Source organism: Oratosquilla oratoria, chromosome 10 (assembly GCF_046742065.1).
Source record: "Oratosquilla oratoria isolate Oo_2021 chromosome 10, ASM4674206v1, whole genome shotgun sequence".
NCBI classification, from domain to species: Eukaryota; Metazoa; Arthropoda; class Malacostraca; order Stomatopoda; family Squillidae; genus Oratosquilla; species Oratosquilla oratoria.
Genome location: NC_134786.1, coordinates 25,409,304 through 25,426,586, shown reverse-complemented (window position 1 = coordinate 25,426,586; position 17,283 = coordinate 25,409,304). Strand labels below are relative to the sequence as shown.

Genomic DNA, 17,283 nt, shown 5'->3' with positions numbered 1-17,283 from the left:
ATTTCCTCCCATCCTTCTTGTTCCACACACCATCTTTGAACACTTTGTGACTCTTTCCTTGAACCATCCCCATTCCTCCTCCACTCCTAGCTCTACTCTATCCTTCATTCCTTCCCACTCCTCTCTCAGCTTCTTCTTGTACTCCTTTTCCTTTTTTTTCCTTTTCATTTAAAGAGTTCACTCTAAGCACCTCTCTACCTTTTGTCCTTTTCCTCTTTCTCCATCTATCCTCCAATCTCAACTTACCTTCCACCAAAAAATGATCTGATATTCCCCCACCCTCTCCCCTTAGCACATGTACAACCTAAACTCTTCCTATTATACTCCTATCACTACATAGTCCATTAACCCCTTCCATACGGTGCCACATACATAGGCAGCATGAGGAGCAAGTGGATACACGAGGCTGCCATATCGGCGTCTTGATTATATTTATTGTAGTTGCCCCTGCATAATGACATACTCTCTAAACTGTCTTCATCACATTTTCTATGGTTATCAAAATTCATGGGTGAAAGAGAGAACGATCGATATAAGCGGTGACTATATTTTATGATGCGAGTATTATTACGACACATCGTACGTCTGGCAGCTGATGCTGCCCGCGAGATTTTGGCCCGTACTGAAGAGGTTAACGCTCTATCTACCACCTTTCCATCCACCACCCACTCCCATGTGTACTTATTCTTGACTTTCTTCCAAAACACTGTATTTGCTATCATCAACTCTAGACACATCTCCACCATCAACTCTCCACTACGATTCTTTCCTGGAACTCCACATTTCCCAACCACTCTGTCAATTTGTTCATTTCCTATCCTAGCATTAAGGTCTCCCAATACTACTACATTGATGATCCTCCTTAATCCCTCTATGCACTCATTTAAATCTATCCAAAATGCCTCCCTTTCTTCTACACTCTTCTCACTACCAGGCCCATATACACTTACAAAAACCCACATCTCCTTTCCCAGTTTCACCTTCATCTACATTATCCTTGAAGAAACCTCCTACTCCACTACACGTTTACCTATCTCTTCACTTACTAGTATAGCCATCTCTTCTCTCCCTTGCCCTTTCTTCACTCCTGAGAACCTCCCAACTACACTCCCAAACTCACACTTGTCCTTCCCTCTCAACTTAGTTTCACTCAAAGCCAACGCATCCATCTTTCTTCTCACAAACCTACTACCTATCTCTTCCATTTTACTCTCATCTGTACCACATCCACGCACATTAAAAGACCAAACCTTAGGGTGCTGGTTAGAAAACTCCAAGACCCTCTTATGCCTTTACTTTTTTTAGGATGTTTTTTGGGCTTTTATGGGTCTGGAAAAGGCTTACGACAGGGTAGACAGGAAGGCACTGTGGGAGGTACTGCAGATATATGGGATAGGAGGAAAGCTGTTAAGAGCAGTCAAGAGTTTTTATGGGAGTAGTAGAGCTTGCATTAGGATTAGAAATGGAGAGAGTGAATGGTTTGAGGTAAAGGTTGAACTTAGTTAGGGGTGTGTTATGTCACCCTGGCTGTTCAATCTTTACATGGATGGGGTGATGCGAGAGGTGAATGCAAGGGTAGTGGGATCAGGGGTTGGAGATGATTAAAGAAAATGGAGAAAATTGGGAGGTGAGCCAGTTGTGGTTTGCTGACGACACTGCTTGTAGCAGGATCAGAGGAGGGATTGAGGAAGTTAGTGGCAGAGTTTGAGAAGATGTGTGAAAGAAGGAAGCTGAAGATAAATATGGGCAAAAGTAAGGTGATGAGATGTACAAGGGGAGAGAGTGACAGTAGGCTTGAAGTGAGCATTAAGGGTGAGAAACTGGAGGAAGTGGATAGTTTCAGATACTAGGGTGCAAATGTGACAGGAAAGGGAGGAGTGGGGGTGGAGGTAGAATGTAGATTGAGAGAAGCAAGTAAATGCCTTGGTGGATTAAAAAGTGTAATGAGAAATAGACATCTGGGAATGGATGCTAAGAGGAGGTTATATGAAGGAGTGATTGTGCCAACAGCAATGTACGGGGCAGAAACATGGAACATGAGAGAGGAAGAGAGAAGGAGTTTGAATGTGTTTGAGATGAAATGTCTGAGAAGTATGATAGGGGTTACTAGGCTAGAGTGAGAAATGAGGTGAGGAGGAGAACATGGGTGGAAAAGGAGCTGGGAGATAGGGTTGATGAAAGAATATTAGGATGGTTTGGACATATGGAAAGAATGAGTGAAAAAAGATTAGTAGAAGAAGTGTGGAAGGCAGAGGTGGAAGGAGTGAATATGAGGTGGCGTCCTAGGATGAGATGGATGGATGGGGTGAAAGGGGCTTTACAAAAGAGAGGAAGTCTGTAGAGGAAGGATGGGAGAGGACAGAAGACAGGGGTGAATGGAGAAGGGTTGTTTTTAGATGAGGCTGTAATGCATGAGGGTGAGTGGGTGGGGGATGGGGGGTGAGGAAGTATGTATGAGAAAAAATTTGACGCAGCCCAAAGGGATTTCTCCCCATCCTCTCCTTTCCTGCATGAGGGGATGGAGAAGGGGGGTCACCGAATATATGAAGCGGCTTTGCTGTGGATGTGCTGTGTCTTGCGACACTGTTTCTGACCCAGGGCAGTGGACAGGATGCAGGGATGACCTGTCATCCAGGAGGTGCCAAGATAAGAGGGAGGGTGGAAGGGAGTGGAATATATGGGAAATGAAATGGGTGGGAGTGATTTCTATGCCTTTTTCTTTTTGGCTACCTCCTGTGTAAGGGGGAAAAAGCCTTTGGTATATGTATGTATGTAGGAATGTCCCCAGTAGGGCTACAGGAAGAAGGATGCCTGGTCCCAATCCCTGTCCTGTTTTTCTTGCCTCTTACAATCCAAGTGGGAATACTTGGTGCCAGCATTTTTTTCCCCCCACCACAGGGTAGGCGAAACAGGGAAATGAAATTCAGAGAAATGGTACTGCACAGCAACAAGGGTTTGGGGGACAGCATAACAGAGGGACAATAACAGTATAATATAAATTTCATCATTTATCTGTGAGCAGAGTCCTCCTCTATCACAGACAAAATGATGTGTGGCTCTGGTCTGTAGGGGCACCCCCATATAGACCCTAAAGTATCAACTGCATGCTAATTTGCTATAACAACATACAGGATTTTATATATACTTATCCACACCTTCATTATAGGTTTCCTTCCAAATTGTCCATTTCTCTTCCACCTTTGTTTCTTCATTATTAAATTTTTTCCAATTTGCTTCTTGAAAGAATTTTCTAAGTTTCTCAAAATCTGTTTTGTTGTACATTAGTCTTCCTTTTCTATGTTTTTCATTAATTTCTATATTTGTTTCTTCATTTAATTCTAGTTCTAGTATGTGATCACTTTTACTAATTGGTGTCTTGTATTTGATTTTATCCACAATTTCGGGTTCTAATGTGTATGTTTTCTTTTGTGAATACATATTTGAAGTGTTTGTTCATTATTCCAGCCATTTCTATATCTTCTGTATATTCTATGTTCCCTCTATGTAGTTTACCATTTTACATATCTAAAGAATAATTTGGGTTGATCTTTACATATGTCTATTATGTCTTTTTCATAGTTTCTTTTTTCTTCTCTGCATATTTTTACATATTCATTTCTTAGTTTGATATATGCCACTTTCCAGGGTTTTTTTTTTCATCTCTTCCAGGCTTGGTCTCTTCTATCTTTTGCCTTACTACATTTTTTGTTATACCAACACTTAATGGACACCTTTTCCTGTTTTTTTTTTTTTTTTTTTTTTACATATTTATCCACTCCTTCATTTTAGATTTCTTTTAATATCATCCATTTCTCTTCCCACCTGTGTTCCTTCATTAAAGAATTTTTCCTAACTCACTTTTTGAAAGAATTTTCTAAGTTTCTCAAAATTCGTTTTGTTATACATCAGTCTTCCTTTTCTGTGTTTCTCATTTCTCCCCATATATATTTCCTCTTTTAGTTCGTGCTCAAGTAGTATGTGGTCACTCTTCCCAACTGGAGTCTTGTATTCCATTTTATCCACAATTTCAGGCTCTGGATGTGTATGTAATGGTTGTGTATGGATGCTGCTGCGATATATGGAAGGGAGTGGGTGGGGGATGGGGTGGTGAGGGAGTGTGTGTGAATGATATGATGCAGCCCGAAGGGATTTCTCTTTTTTCTGCATGAAGGGAAAGACATTGGGGGGTGGGGGGTCGCTGATTAAATGAAGTGGCCTTGCTGTGGATGTGCTGTGTCTTGCATTGCTTCTGATCCAGGGCAGTTGGTGAGGTCCAGGGATGACTCATCATCCATGAGGAGCCAAGAAAAAAGGGAGGGTGGGATGGTGAATAGAAGTGGAGTATGTGGGGATGAAATGGGTGGATTTATGTCTTTGACTTTGGCTACCTCCCTTGTAAGGGGGGAAAAGCCATTGGTATATATATGTATGTCAATGATTTGATTGTAGTAAGGAGGGATGATGTGCCAGGAAAGATGCATACATATACCAAGGGCTTTTTCCCCCATACAAGGGAGGTAGCCAAAGTCAAAGGCATAAATCCACTCACACCCATTTCATCCCCAAATACTCCACTCCCATTCACCACCCCTTCCTCCCTCCCACTTTTCTTGGCTCCTCCTGGATAACGGGTCATCCTTGCATCTTGCCCACTGCCCTGGGTCAGAAGCAGTGCAGCAAGACACAGCACATCCATAGCAAGGTCACTTTGTTTTATGAGCAACCCCCCCCCCCCATCCCCAATGCAGAAACAGAGAAGACAGAGAGAAATCCCCTCAGGTTGCTTCAGAATATTATTCACATATACTCCCTAACCCCCAATCCCCAACCCACTCCCTTTCATGCATCACAGTATCATCCATACACAACCATTCTCCACTCACCTCTTATCTTCTGTCTTCTCCCCTCCTTCCTCACCAGACATCCCTCTCTTTCCCCACATCCTTTTTACCCCATCCATGTATCTCATCCTTGGTTGCCCCCTCATGTTTGCTCCCCCCACCTCTGGCTTCCACACCTCTTTTACTAATCTTTGTTCATTATTTCTTTATTATTCTTCATTACTTCCATGTGTCCAAACCATCCCAGTACTCTTTCACCAACCCTGTCTCCCAACTCCTTTTCCATCCCCCATTCTCCTCCTCACTTCCTCATTTCTCACTCTATCCAGCCTAGTAACCTCGACCATAATTCTCAGGCATTTCATCACAAACACATTTAAAACTCTTCTCTGATGTTCCATGCTTCTGCCCTATACAGTGCTGTTGGCACAATCACTCCATACAATCTCCTCTTAGCATCCATTCCCAAATGTCTATTTCTCATTAAACATTTTAATCCTCCAAGGCATTTACTTATTCTCTCAATCTACATTCTACCTCCACCTCCACTCCTCCCTTTACCACCACATTCGCCCCAAGTATCTAAAACTATCCACTTCCTCCAGTCTCTCTCCCTTAATATTCACTTCTAATTTTCTGCCATCGTCTCCCCTTGTACATCTTATCACCTTTTATCCACATTTATCTTTAACTTCCTTCTTTCACACACCTTTCTAAACTCTGTCACAAATTTCCATAAGCTCTCCTTTGATCCTGTTACAAATAGTGTCATCAACAAACAACAACTGACTCATCTCCCATTTTTCTTGCATTTTCTTCAGCCATCTCCAATCCTTGGCCCATTACCCTTGCATTTATCTCTCACACCACCCCATCCATGTATAAATTGAACAGCCATCCAACTTAACACATCCCTGGCAAAGTCCCACCTTTACCTCAAACTACTCACTCTCTATTTCTAACACATGGTCTACTACTCTCATAAAACTCTTGACTGCTCTTAACAGCTGTCATCCTATCCCATATATCTGTAATACCTCCCACAGTGTCTTCCTGTCTACCCTGTCATAAGCCTTCTCCAAATCCATAAAGGTCCAAAAAACATCCTTACCTTTTCCTAAAGCTTTCTCACATATCTGCCTTACCACAAAAATTTTGTCCACATAACCCCTACCTGTCGTAAACTCACACTGTTCCTCACCAATTATTCCCTCTGATCCTCTCCTAATCCTCTCAATTAAAACCCTCCCATAAGCTTTCCCATCTACACTCAACAAACTGATCCTCTGAAACTACTACACTCACACTTGTCCTCTTTTCCCATGCCAAGTCATTCCTGCAGTCCTCCTACACTCTACCTTCTTTTGGACAAATAGTAAACAACTTCACCAACTAGTCAACCATCACTGTACCTCCCTTCTTTAGACACACTGCATGACACCCATCTCACCCCGGTGCCTTACCTGATATCATCATCTTAATAACTGCTTTCAACTCATCTTTTCTTATTTCTCCTCCATTTTCCTCATTCATAACTGTCATTTTCTTAGCTCTTTCCACTGCAACTACCTTTCCCTTCCTATCCTTCTTTACATTTAACAACTCCCAGAAACACTCTGCCTATCTTCCTTTTACTGCTGTCTCATCCATTATCATCTCTCCATCTGCATCTTTTACCTTTTCTTCTCTACTCGAATTGCCTCCTCTCCCTTGATTTCCTTCCAAAACATCTTTTTATTGCTTTCAAAATTTTCTGTCATACTCTTCCTCCATTTCACATCTGCTCTCCTTTTTGCCTCCTTTATCTTGCCAGGAAAGATGATTTGCCTTAATGTCATGAACCCTTTAGAGCTCTTTAGAGAGGGCAAGAACAATACCTCCTTATAGAAAAATTGTGCCCATTTGATATTCTTTTTATCTTGAATTTTATTTCCACCACTTCTGTTCCAGACCCATGAAGGTATATGCACCCTCTGCAGAGCAACCGACATTAGACAGAAAGGAAGGAGAGTTAGATCCAGGAGAGCGGGAAGTTTATATTTTCTTCAAGTCTCAGGACAATGTAGACAAATTAATCAAATTTTTGTCAGCAGAGGAGAGAAAAGGGAGAGATAAATTTGATTCTCGCAGGTTTTGGATGTTCAAGGTGAGATAGTGTTTTCATTGTATAGATGGTTACTGAACTCATTCTACCTGTTTAATGTGTATTGTGGTGATTGCTGTGACATTTTTGCCAGCAATGAAAATTTACACATTCAGTTTAGTAGTGATTTTCAACCTCTGTAGATCAGACATTATAGCCTTTGTGATGTACACTTAATACTCATGGTCTTATTGATTTCAGGGTCTGTTTAGGAATTTTGGGGACATGTTTCTGACACAATTCCAGCATCATTTAGAGCGCTTAGTGGCAGATTCTCAGGAGAGCAGTCAGAGGTGTGCAACAGAAATCATAGCAGGTAATAGAATGGAAGTATTATAGTACCTTTCATCCATGAAGTGCTAAGATGAAAGAATCAGCAATTAAATTTTTGGATTGGTGTGAGATGGGTGCAAAGTGGATGTATGCTTTGATTCAGCTTCATCTTTGTAATGGGGGAAGACCTTTTGGTATAATTGTATGTATGCATGTATGTATTGTTATGGGCATCCATGATGTACTCTGCAGATTACATCTTGGCAAATGCCTGAAAACTTAACCCCTTCCATACGGTTCAAAATCTCGCGGGCAGCAGCCAATACCAGCCGTACGACGTGTCGTAATCATACTTGCATCATAAAATATAGTCACCACTTATATCGCTCGTTCTCTATTTCACCTGTGAATTTTGAAAACCATAGAGAATGCGACTCAGGGCAGATTAAGAGAGAATTTAAAAAATAGGGGTGACTACAATAAATATAATCAAGACGCCGATATGGCATCGTTGCATATTCAATTGCTCCTCATGCCGCCTACGTGTGCGGCACCGTATGGAAGGGGTTAATTCAGTTTAGATATATATTACAATTGCCATCTAACTATATGCCAAGGGGCTCTTCCCCCTTATAAGGGAGGTAGCCAGCCTAGTCACACACCAGTGTTACATTTGCAAGTGGTTTAAAATCATTACAAAGGAAGAGCATGCCAATAGGAGATCTTTCATCCATAATTAGGTTGGATGCAAAGGCATAGAAACCACTTCCACCCATTCCATCCCCTACACACTCCATTCCCCTCTACCCTCTTCCCTCCCTCTTATCTTGGCACCTCCTGAATGATGGGTCATCCCTGCATCTTGTCCACTGCCCTGGGTCAGAAGCATTGTTGCAAGACACAGCCCATCCATGGCAAGGCCACTTTATTAATTTGGCAACCCCCTCTCCGTCCCCTCGTGTAGAAAAGAAGATGGGGAGAAATCCCTTTGGACTGCGTCAATTTATTTCTCATACTCCCTCGCCCCCATCTCTCACCCACTCCCCCTCATGCATCACAGCATCATCCATTCACCCTATCTTCTGTCCTCTCCCATCCTTTCTCAACAGACATTCCACTCTTTCCCAATGCCATTTTTACCCCATCCATCCATCTCATCCTAAGACACCCCCTCATGTTCACTCCTTCCACCTCTGCCTTCCACACCTCTACTAATCTTTTTTGATGCATTCTTTCCATGTATCCAAACCATCCCAAAACTCTTTCAACGACCCTATCTCCCAACTCTTTCCACTTTTATTCTCCTCCTCACCTCATTTCTCACTCTAGCATAAACCCCTATCATACTTCTCAGGCATTTCATCTCAAACACATTCAAACTCCTCTCTTCCTCTCTTATGTTCCATGTATCTGCCCCATACAGTGCTATCAGTACAATGACTCCTTCATACAATCTCCTCTTAGCATCCATTCCCAAATGTCTATTTCTCATTAAACTTTTTAATCCTCCAAGGCATTTACTTGCTTCTCTCAATCTACATTCTACCTCCATCCCTACTCCTCCCTTTCCTGCCACATCCACACCCAAATATATAAAACTATCCATTTCCTCCAGTCTCCCTTAATACTCACGTCCAGTCTGCTGCCACTTTCTCCCTATGTACATCTCATTACCTTACTTTTGCCCACATTTATCTTTAACTTCCTTCTTTTGCACACCTTCCCAAACTCTGTCACTAACTTCTTCAATCCCTCCTCAGATCTTGCTACAAGCACAGTTTCGTCAGCAAACAACAACGGGCTTATCTCCCACTTTTCTCCATTTTCTTTAAACATCTCAATCCCTGACCCACTACCCTTGCATTCACCTCTTGCACCACCCAAACCATGTATAAATTGAACAGCCAGGGCAACATAACACATCCCTGATGAAGTCATACCTTTACCTCAATTCACTCACTTCTTCCATTTCTAATCCTAACACAATGATTTTATGCCTTTTCCTTTTTGGCTACCTCTCTTGTAAGGGGGGAAAAAGCCTTGGTGTATGTATGTATGTAGGAATGTCCCCTGTGGGGCTACAGGTAGCAGGATTCTTAGTTCTATCCCCCATCCCGTTTTTTGTTGCCTCGTACAACTCAAGTGGGAAGACTTGGTGGCAGCATTCTATTCCCCCACCACAGGCGAAAAAAGGAAATGAATATTCAGAGAAATGGTACACGACAGTAACAAGGGGTTGGTGGACAGCATAACAGAGGGACAGTCACATACAGACATACATATACCAAGGCTTTTTCCCCCTTACAAGGGAGGTATATACATGTATGTATGTGACTGTCCCTCTGTTATGCTGTCCCCCAACACCTTGTTACTGTCGTGTACCATTTCTCTGAATATTCATTTCCTTTTTTTGCCTGTGGTGGGGGAAAAGAATGCTGTCACCAAGTCTTCCCACTTGAATTGTATGAGGCAACAAAAAACAGGATGGGGGATAGATCTAAGAATCCTGCTACCTGTAGCCCCACAAGGGACATTCCTGCATACAGTCACAGTATAATAAAAATTTCATCATTTCTCGATGAACAGAGTCTTCCTCTATCACAGACAAAATGATGTGTGGCTCTGGTCCATAAGGGTGCCCCATATAGACCCTAAGTATCAACTGCATGCTACTTTGCCACAATAACATGCAGCCAGTACCCCAGATGGGGATATAAAGGGGAAAATGTCTTTTTCTCCTGTCCCAGCTATGACTTTATATGGTGCTGTTCATCTAAAATGTAAAATTAATATGATATTAAGGTATCCATTATTCATGATTTCAGGATTGATTCGTGGGAGCAAACATTGGACCTATGAAAAGCATGCTAATCTGTGGAAAGTACTGAGACCTATTTTAGAAATGGGTATGTCAAAGGTTACCGTTGAAACAGTTGGGGATTGGGGTACATGTATGGCCACAGCAAGTGAAAGCAGAGATCCCAACCGGATAGCTCCCCTTCTGGAACTGCTCATGGAAGACCCTCTAAGGGAGAAAGAAGGAGCATTCCTAGAAGCAAGGTATTATTTTAGGCCTGCAAGAGCCTAATATTAAGTTATTTATTGAATATATAGGCATTTTATATCTGTAAAATGGAAATTTTGTTACACAATAACAAACCAAAAGCTAACATTTGTACAAAATTATATAGAAATTAAAATCTTGTTAAGAGACAATATTAACAGAAAAGGGTAAAGGAATCTCTACTCTTAGGAAGTATTTACCTAGTTGTATTATACACGAAGGGAGCTATGCTCGTGGTGATCCGTCTTTGTATCTTTCAGCATCGAGTTTTTTCTTAAAATCTTGAATAGTGTTTGCACACTCTGTTTCTTTATCTAAATTATTCCAGGTATCCAGTACTCTATGTGGGAAGCTTTTTTTAATCTCTTCTATAGTTATCCTCTTTGAGTTTTTCATGTCCTTAACAGCTTTAGGACAGTTGTTGTTTGCTGACGACACTGCGATTGTAGCAGGATCAGAGGAGGGATTGAGGAAGTTAGTGACAGAGTTTGAGGTGTGTGAAAGAAGGAAGCTGAAGATAAAAATAAGGTGATGAGATGTACAAGGGGGGAGAGTGACAGCAGGCTGGAGGTGAGCATTAAGGGTGAAAGACTGGAGGAAGTGGATAGTTTTAGATATTTGGGTGCGAATGTGGCAGGAAAGGGAGGAGGGGGGTGGAGGTAGAATGTAGATTGAGAGAAGCGAGTAAATGCCTTGGTGGATTGAAAAGTGTAATGAGAAATAGACATCTGGGAATGGATGCTAAGAGGAGGTTATATGAAGGAGTGATTGTACCAACAGTATTGTATGGGGCAGAAACATGGAACATGAGAGAGGAAGAGAGAAGGAGTTTGAATGTGTTTGAGATGAAATGTCTGAGAAGTATGATAGGGGTTACTAGGCTAGATAGAGTAAGAAATGAGGTGAGGAGGAGAACAGGGGTGGAAAAGGAACTGGGAGATAGGGTTGATGAAAGGGTATTAGGATGGTTTGGACACATGGAAAGAATGAGTGAAAAAAGATTAGTAAAAGAAGTATGGAAGGCAGAGGTGGAAGGAGTGAATATGAGGGGGTGCCCTAGGATGAGATGGATGGATGGGGTGAAAGGAGCATTACAAAAGAGAGGAATGTCTGGAGGAAGGACGGGAGAGGACAGAAGGTAGGGGTTGTGTATAGATGATGCTATGATGCATGAGGGGGAGTGGGTAGGGGGATGGGGGGTGGGGAGGTATGTGTGAGAAGAAAATTGACGCAGCCCGAAGGGATTTCTCCCCGTCTTCTCCTTTTCTGCATGAGGGGACGGAGAGGGGGGGGGGTTGCTGAATTTATGAAGCGGCCTTGCTGTGGATGCGCTGTGTCTTGCGACACTGCTTCTGACCCAGGGCAGTGGACAGGATGCAGGGATGACCTGTCATCCAGGAGGTGCCAAGATAAGAGGGAGGGAGGAGGGTGGAGGGGAGTGGAATATATAGGAAATGGAACAGGTGGGAGTGGTTTCTATGCCTTTTTCTTTGTGGCTACCCCCCATGTAGGGGGAAAAATCTTTGGTGTATGTATGTATGTATGTTTTCATGTCCTTGTTTTTCCATTGTCTCATTTTAGTAAATCATTCCTATCTAGGACTTCCATTCCTTTCATGATTCTATAAATAGTCAGCAGATTTCTTCTTTCTCTTCTTTGTTCCAGAGTTAGTAATTCCAATTTGGACAATCTTTGTTAGTATGTTAATTTGGAGAGAGTTGGTGCCAACTTAGTCATTGCTCTCTGTATTCTTTCTAATTTCTTTATATTCGTTTTAGTACTGGGTGTCCATTGTGTTGCTGCATACTCCAGTTTTGGTCTTATTAGTGTAACTGATATTTTTTTAATCATTTCCTCATCCAAATAGTCAAATGCCAGTTTAATTGACCTTAACCCCTTCCATACGGTGCCGCACATGTAGGCGTCATGGGGAGCGAGTGTATTCGCGAGGCTGCCATATCGGCGTCTTGATTATATTTATTGTAGTCGCCCCTCCATAATGACATTCTTTCTAATTCTTTTGTAATCGCATTTTCTATGGTTATCAAAATTCACGGGTGAAGAGAGAACGATCGATATAAGCGGTGACTATATTTTATGATGCGAGTATTATTACGACACGTCGTACGGCTGGCATTGGCTGCTGCCACCGAGATCTAAGTCCATGACGCCTACGTGTGCGGCACCGTATTTAATAGGTTGAAGGTTTCTCCAACTATATTATTGATATGTTTGTCCGGTGTCATGTCTTTGCTGATTACTCTGAGATCTCTTTCTGAATTCACTTTTTTAACTTCACCAATTTTATAATTTTTTTATATTCTATTTTTACTTTTTCCAAACTCCATTATACTACACTTCTTGATATTGAAGTTTACTTCCCACTTTTGACTCCATTTCCAGATTTTGTCTAAGTCAAACTAATGATTCACAATCCTCCTCTGTTCTTACTTTCTTTAGTATTTTTGCGTCATCTGTGAAGAAATTCATATAACACTCTACTCCTTTATCCATGTCATTTATATATATGGCAAACGTGATTGGAGCCATACAGAGCCTTGCGGGACACCACTTATCATTTCTTCCCAATTCGAGTGTTTGTCTCTAATTACTACCTTCATTTTTCTCCCAGTCAGGAAGTCTTCCATCCATTCCAGTAATTTTCCTCTGATGTCACCCATTGATTCTATTCTTATCAAATGCTTTTTGTAGGTCTAGAAAGGCACAGTATGCCCATCCATCCCTTTCTTGTATTATTTCTATAGTCTTGAATAGAAGCAGATCAGGTTTGTTGTACATGATCTTCCTTGTCTAAATCCAAATTAATTTGGATTCAGTATAGTTTTTTCTTCCAGATGGTTAACCCATCTACTTTTGATCACTTTTTCACATATTTTAGCTACTGTGCTTGTTAGGGAGACTGGTCTGTAGTTTGTTAGATCTTCCTTGTTTCCTCCTATATATATTGGTACAATATTTGTATTTTTCCAGTCCTGTGGTACCTTTCCTTCTTTGAGTGAGTATTTAATGATATTGTATATTTTGTCTGTTAACTCCTCTATGCATTGTTTCAGTATCCAATTTGCAATTCCATCAAGACCATGCGATTTTCTGACATCAAGGTTTTTTATTTGGTCGCTGATTTCCTTCTGTGTTAAAGTTATTTCCTTCATGGGGGGGGGGATTTCTTTCTCTCTATTCCCTCACACTCTGTTTTTTTTTTTTGTGTGTGTGTATTTTACCTAGTATTATACGGGAAGGAATCTATGCTCATGGTGACCCATCTTTGTATCTTTCAGCATCAAGTTTTTTTCTTAAAATTTTGAATAGTGTTTGCACACTCTTGACAGCTCCCAAAAGCTTTCCTCCTATCCCATAAATCTGCATAACCTCCCACAGTGCCTTTCTGTCTACCCTATCATAAGCCTTTTCCAGATCCATGAATGTGTTTGAGATGAGGTGTCTGAGAAGTATGGTGGGGGTTACTAGGCTAGATAGAGTGAGAAATGAGGAGGTGAGGAGGAGAACAGGGGTGAAAAAGGATTTGGGAGATAGGGTTGATGAAAGAATATTAGGATGGTTTGGACACATGGAAAGAATGAGTGAAGAAAGACTAGTAAAAGAGGTATGGAAGGCAGATGTGGAGGGAGTGAACATGAGGGGACGTCCTAGGATGAGGTGGATGGATGGGGTGAAGGGGGCTTTGGGGAAGAGGGGAATGTCTGTTGAGGAAGGAAGGGAGAGGACGGAAGACAGAGGTGAGTGGAGAATGGTTGTATATGGATGATGTTGTGACTGCATGAGGAGGAATGGGCGGGGAAGTGGGGGGTGGGGTAGTATGTGTGAGTAAGTTTTGACGCAGCCCGAAGGGATTTCTCCCCGTCCTCGCCTTATATGCAAAGGGGGACGGAGAGGGGGGGTCGCCGATTAAATGAAGCGGCCTTGCTGTGGATGTACTGTGTCTTGCGACACTGCTTCTGACCCAGGGCGGTGGGCAGGGTGCAGGGATGACCCGTCATCCAGGAGGTGCTCAGATGAGAGGAAGGGTGGGAGGGGTGTGGAGTGTATTTAGGGATGAAATGGGTGGGAGTGTTTTTATGCCTTTCCCTTTTTGGCTACCTCCCTTGGAAGGGGGAAAAAGCCTTGGTATATGTATGTATGTATGTTTGCACACACTGTTTCCTTATCTAAGTTATTCCACATATCCACCACTCTATGTGTGAAGCTATTCTTTTTCAGATCTCTTCTATAATTATTCTTTTTTAGTTTCTTTTTATGTCCTCTTGTTTTTCCATTGTCCCATTTTAACCACTTCAGTACGGGACTTAAATCTCGCGGGCAGCAGCCAATGCCAGCCGTATGACGTCACGTAATAATATTCGCATCATAAAATATAGTCGCCGCTTATATCGATCGTTCTCTCTTTCACCCGCGAATTTTGAAAACCACAGAGAATGGGATTCAGGGCGCATTTGGGAGAATGTAAAAACACAGGGGCGACTACAATAAATATAATCAAGACGCCGATATGGCAGCGTCGCGAATCCACTTGTTCCTCATGACGCCTACGTGTGCGGCACCGTATGGAAGGGGTTAATAGATCATCTCTATCTAGGATTTCCATTACTTTCATGATTCTATAAATAGTAGATCTCCTCTTTCTCAACTTTGTTCCAGAGTTGGTAGTTCAAATTTGGACAATCTTTGTTCATATGTTAATTTGGAGAGTTGGTGCTATCTTTGTTGTTGCTCTTTGTATGCTTTCTAATTTCTTTATATCATTTTTAGTACTAGGTGTCCAGTGTTGCTGCGACATAATGCATCCTTGACGAAGTGCCACCTTTACCTCGAACCACTCACTCTCTCCATTTCTAATCCTGACACAAGCTCTACTACTCTCATAAAAACTCTTGACAGCTCCTAGAAGCTTTCCTCCTATCCCGTATATCTGCATAACCTCCAACAGTGCCTTTCTGTCTACCCTATTGTACGCCTTTTCCAGATCCATAAAAGCCCAAAAAACATCCTTCCCCTTTCCTATAGCTTTCTCACATATCTGTCTTACCACAAAGATCTGATCTACACAACCTCTACCCGTCCTAAATCCACACTGTTCCTCACCAATTACTCTGTTCCTCTCCTAATCCTCTCAATCAAGATCCTCCCATAAGCCTTCCCAACTACACTTAGCAAACTAATCCCTCTGAAACTACTACATTCACACTTGTCCCCTTTTCCCTTGTAAAGTGGAACTATACAGGCACTCCTCCAGTCCGCTGGCACTCTACCCTCTCTCCAGCAAACATTAAATAACCTCACCAGCCAGTCCACCATCACTGTACCTCCTTTTTTTAGACATTCTGCATGGCATCCATCCAGACCAGGTGCCTTACCTGCTTTCATCATCTTCACAACTGCCTTCACTTCATCCTTCCTTATTTCTCCTCCATTTTCCTCACTCATCACGGTCATTTTCTTAGCATTTCCCACTGCAACTATCTTTCCCTCCTTATCCTCCTTCACATTTAGCAACTCCCTAAAATATTCTGCCCATCTTCCCCTTACTGCCTTTTCTTCCATTATCATCTCTCCATCTGCACCTTTTACCTTTTCTTCTCTACTTGATTCACCTTCTTTTCTTCTCTTAATTTCTTTCCAAAAGATGTTTTTATTACTTTCAAAATTTTCTGTCATACTCTTACCCCACTTCACATCTGCTCTCCTCTTTGCCTCCTTTACCTTTTGCTTTACTTCTCTTTTCTTTTCTTTGTACCTCTCATATGACTCCCTTGTCCTATTTTGTAACCAATCTGTGAAAGCTCGCTTCTTCTCTTCTACAACCTTCTTTGTTTCCTCATCCCACCATTCACTACCCTTTCTTTTATTTCCTCCTGTCCTTCTTGTTCCACACACCATCTTTGCACACTTTGTGACTCCCTCCTTGAACCATCCCCATTCCTCCTCCACACCTAGCTCTACTCTATCCTTCACTCCCTCCCACTCCTCCTTCAGCTTCTTCTTGTACTCCTTCTCCTTTTTCTTTTCCTTTAAAGAGTTCACTCTAAGCACCTCCCTACCTTTTGTCCCTTTCCTCTTTCTCCATCTATCCTCCACTCTCAACTTACCTTCCACCAAAAAATTATCTGATATTCCTCCACCCTCACCCCTTAGCACATGTACATCCTTAATTCTTCCTATCATAATCCTATTTACCACTACATAATCCATGAACGCTCTACCACCCTTCCCTCCACCACCCTCTCCCATGTGTACTTATGCTTGACTTTCTTCCGAAACACTGTATTTGCTATCATCAACTCTCTAGACACACTTCCACTATCAACTCTCCACTATGATTCTTTCCTGGAACTCCACATTTCCCAACCACTCCATCAATTGGACCATTTCCTACCCTAGCATTAAGGTCTCCCAGTACTATTACATTGACATTTCTCCCTAAATCCTCTATGCACTCATTTAAATCTATCCAAAAGGCCTCCCTTTCTTCTACACTCTTCTCACTGCCAGGCCCATATGCACTTACAAAGACCCACATCTCCTTTCCCAGTTTCACCTTCATCCACATTATCCTTGAGGAAACCTCCTTCCACTCCACTACACGTTTACCTATCTCCTCACTTACTAGAATAGCCACCCCTTCCCTCCCTCTCCCACTCTTCACTCCTGATAACCTCCCACTTACACTCCCAAACTTACACTCACCCTTCCCTTTCAACTTAGTGTCACTCAAAGCCAAGACATCCATCTTTCTTCTCATAAACATACTACCTATCTCTTCCCTTTTACTCTCATCTGTACCACATCCATGCACATTTAAAGACCCAAACCTTAGGGTGCTGTTCCGAAAACTCCCAGACCCTCTTATGCCTTCACTTTTTTGTTTAGGAATGTCCCCTGTGGGGCTACAAGGAGAAGGATGGCTAGTCCCACTCCCCATCCCT

The 17,283-nt window shown here is 42.1% G+C and overlaps 1 protein-coding gene across 2 annotated transcripts in view; it reads left to right on the top strand.

The window, feature by feature from the left end:
• Nucleotides 1-17,283, top strand: part of LOC143029163 (proteasome activator complex subunit 4-like) — a 200,170-nt gene that overhangs the window by 162,319 nt on the left and 20,568 nt on the right. For both annotated transcript variants that reach the window (XM_076191649.1, XM_076191648.1), the window contains 3 exons: nt 6,792-6,987; nt 7,186-7,300; nt 10,083-10,317. In XM_076191649.1, the coding sequence (XP_076047764.1) occupies nt 6,792-6,987; nt 7,186-7,300; nt 10,083-10,317 (546 nt within the window). The remainder of the gene's footprint in view (nt 1-6,791; nt 6,988-7,185; nt 7,301-10,082; nt 10,318-17,283) is intronic.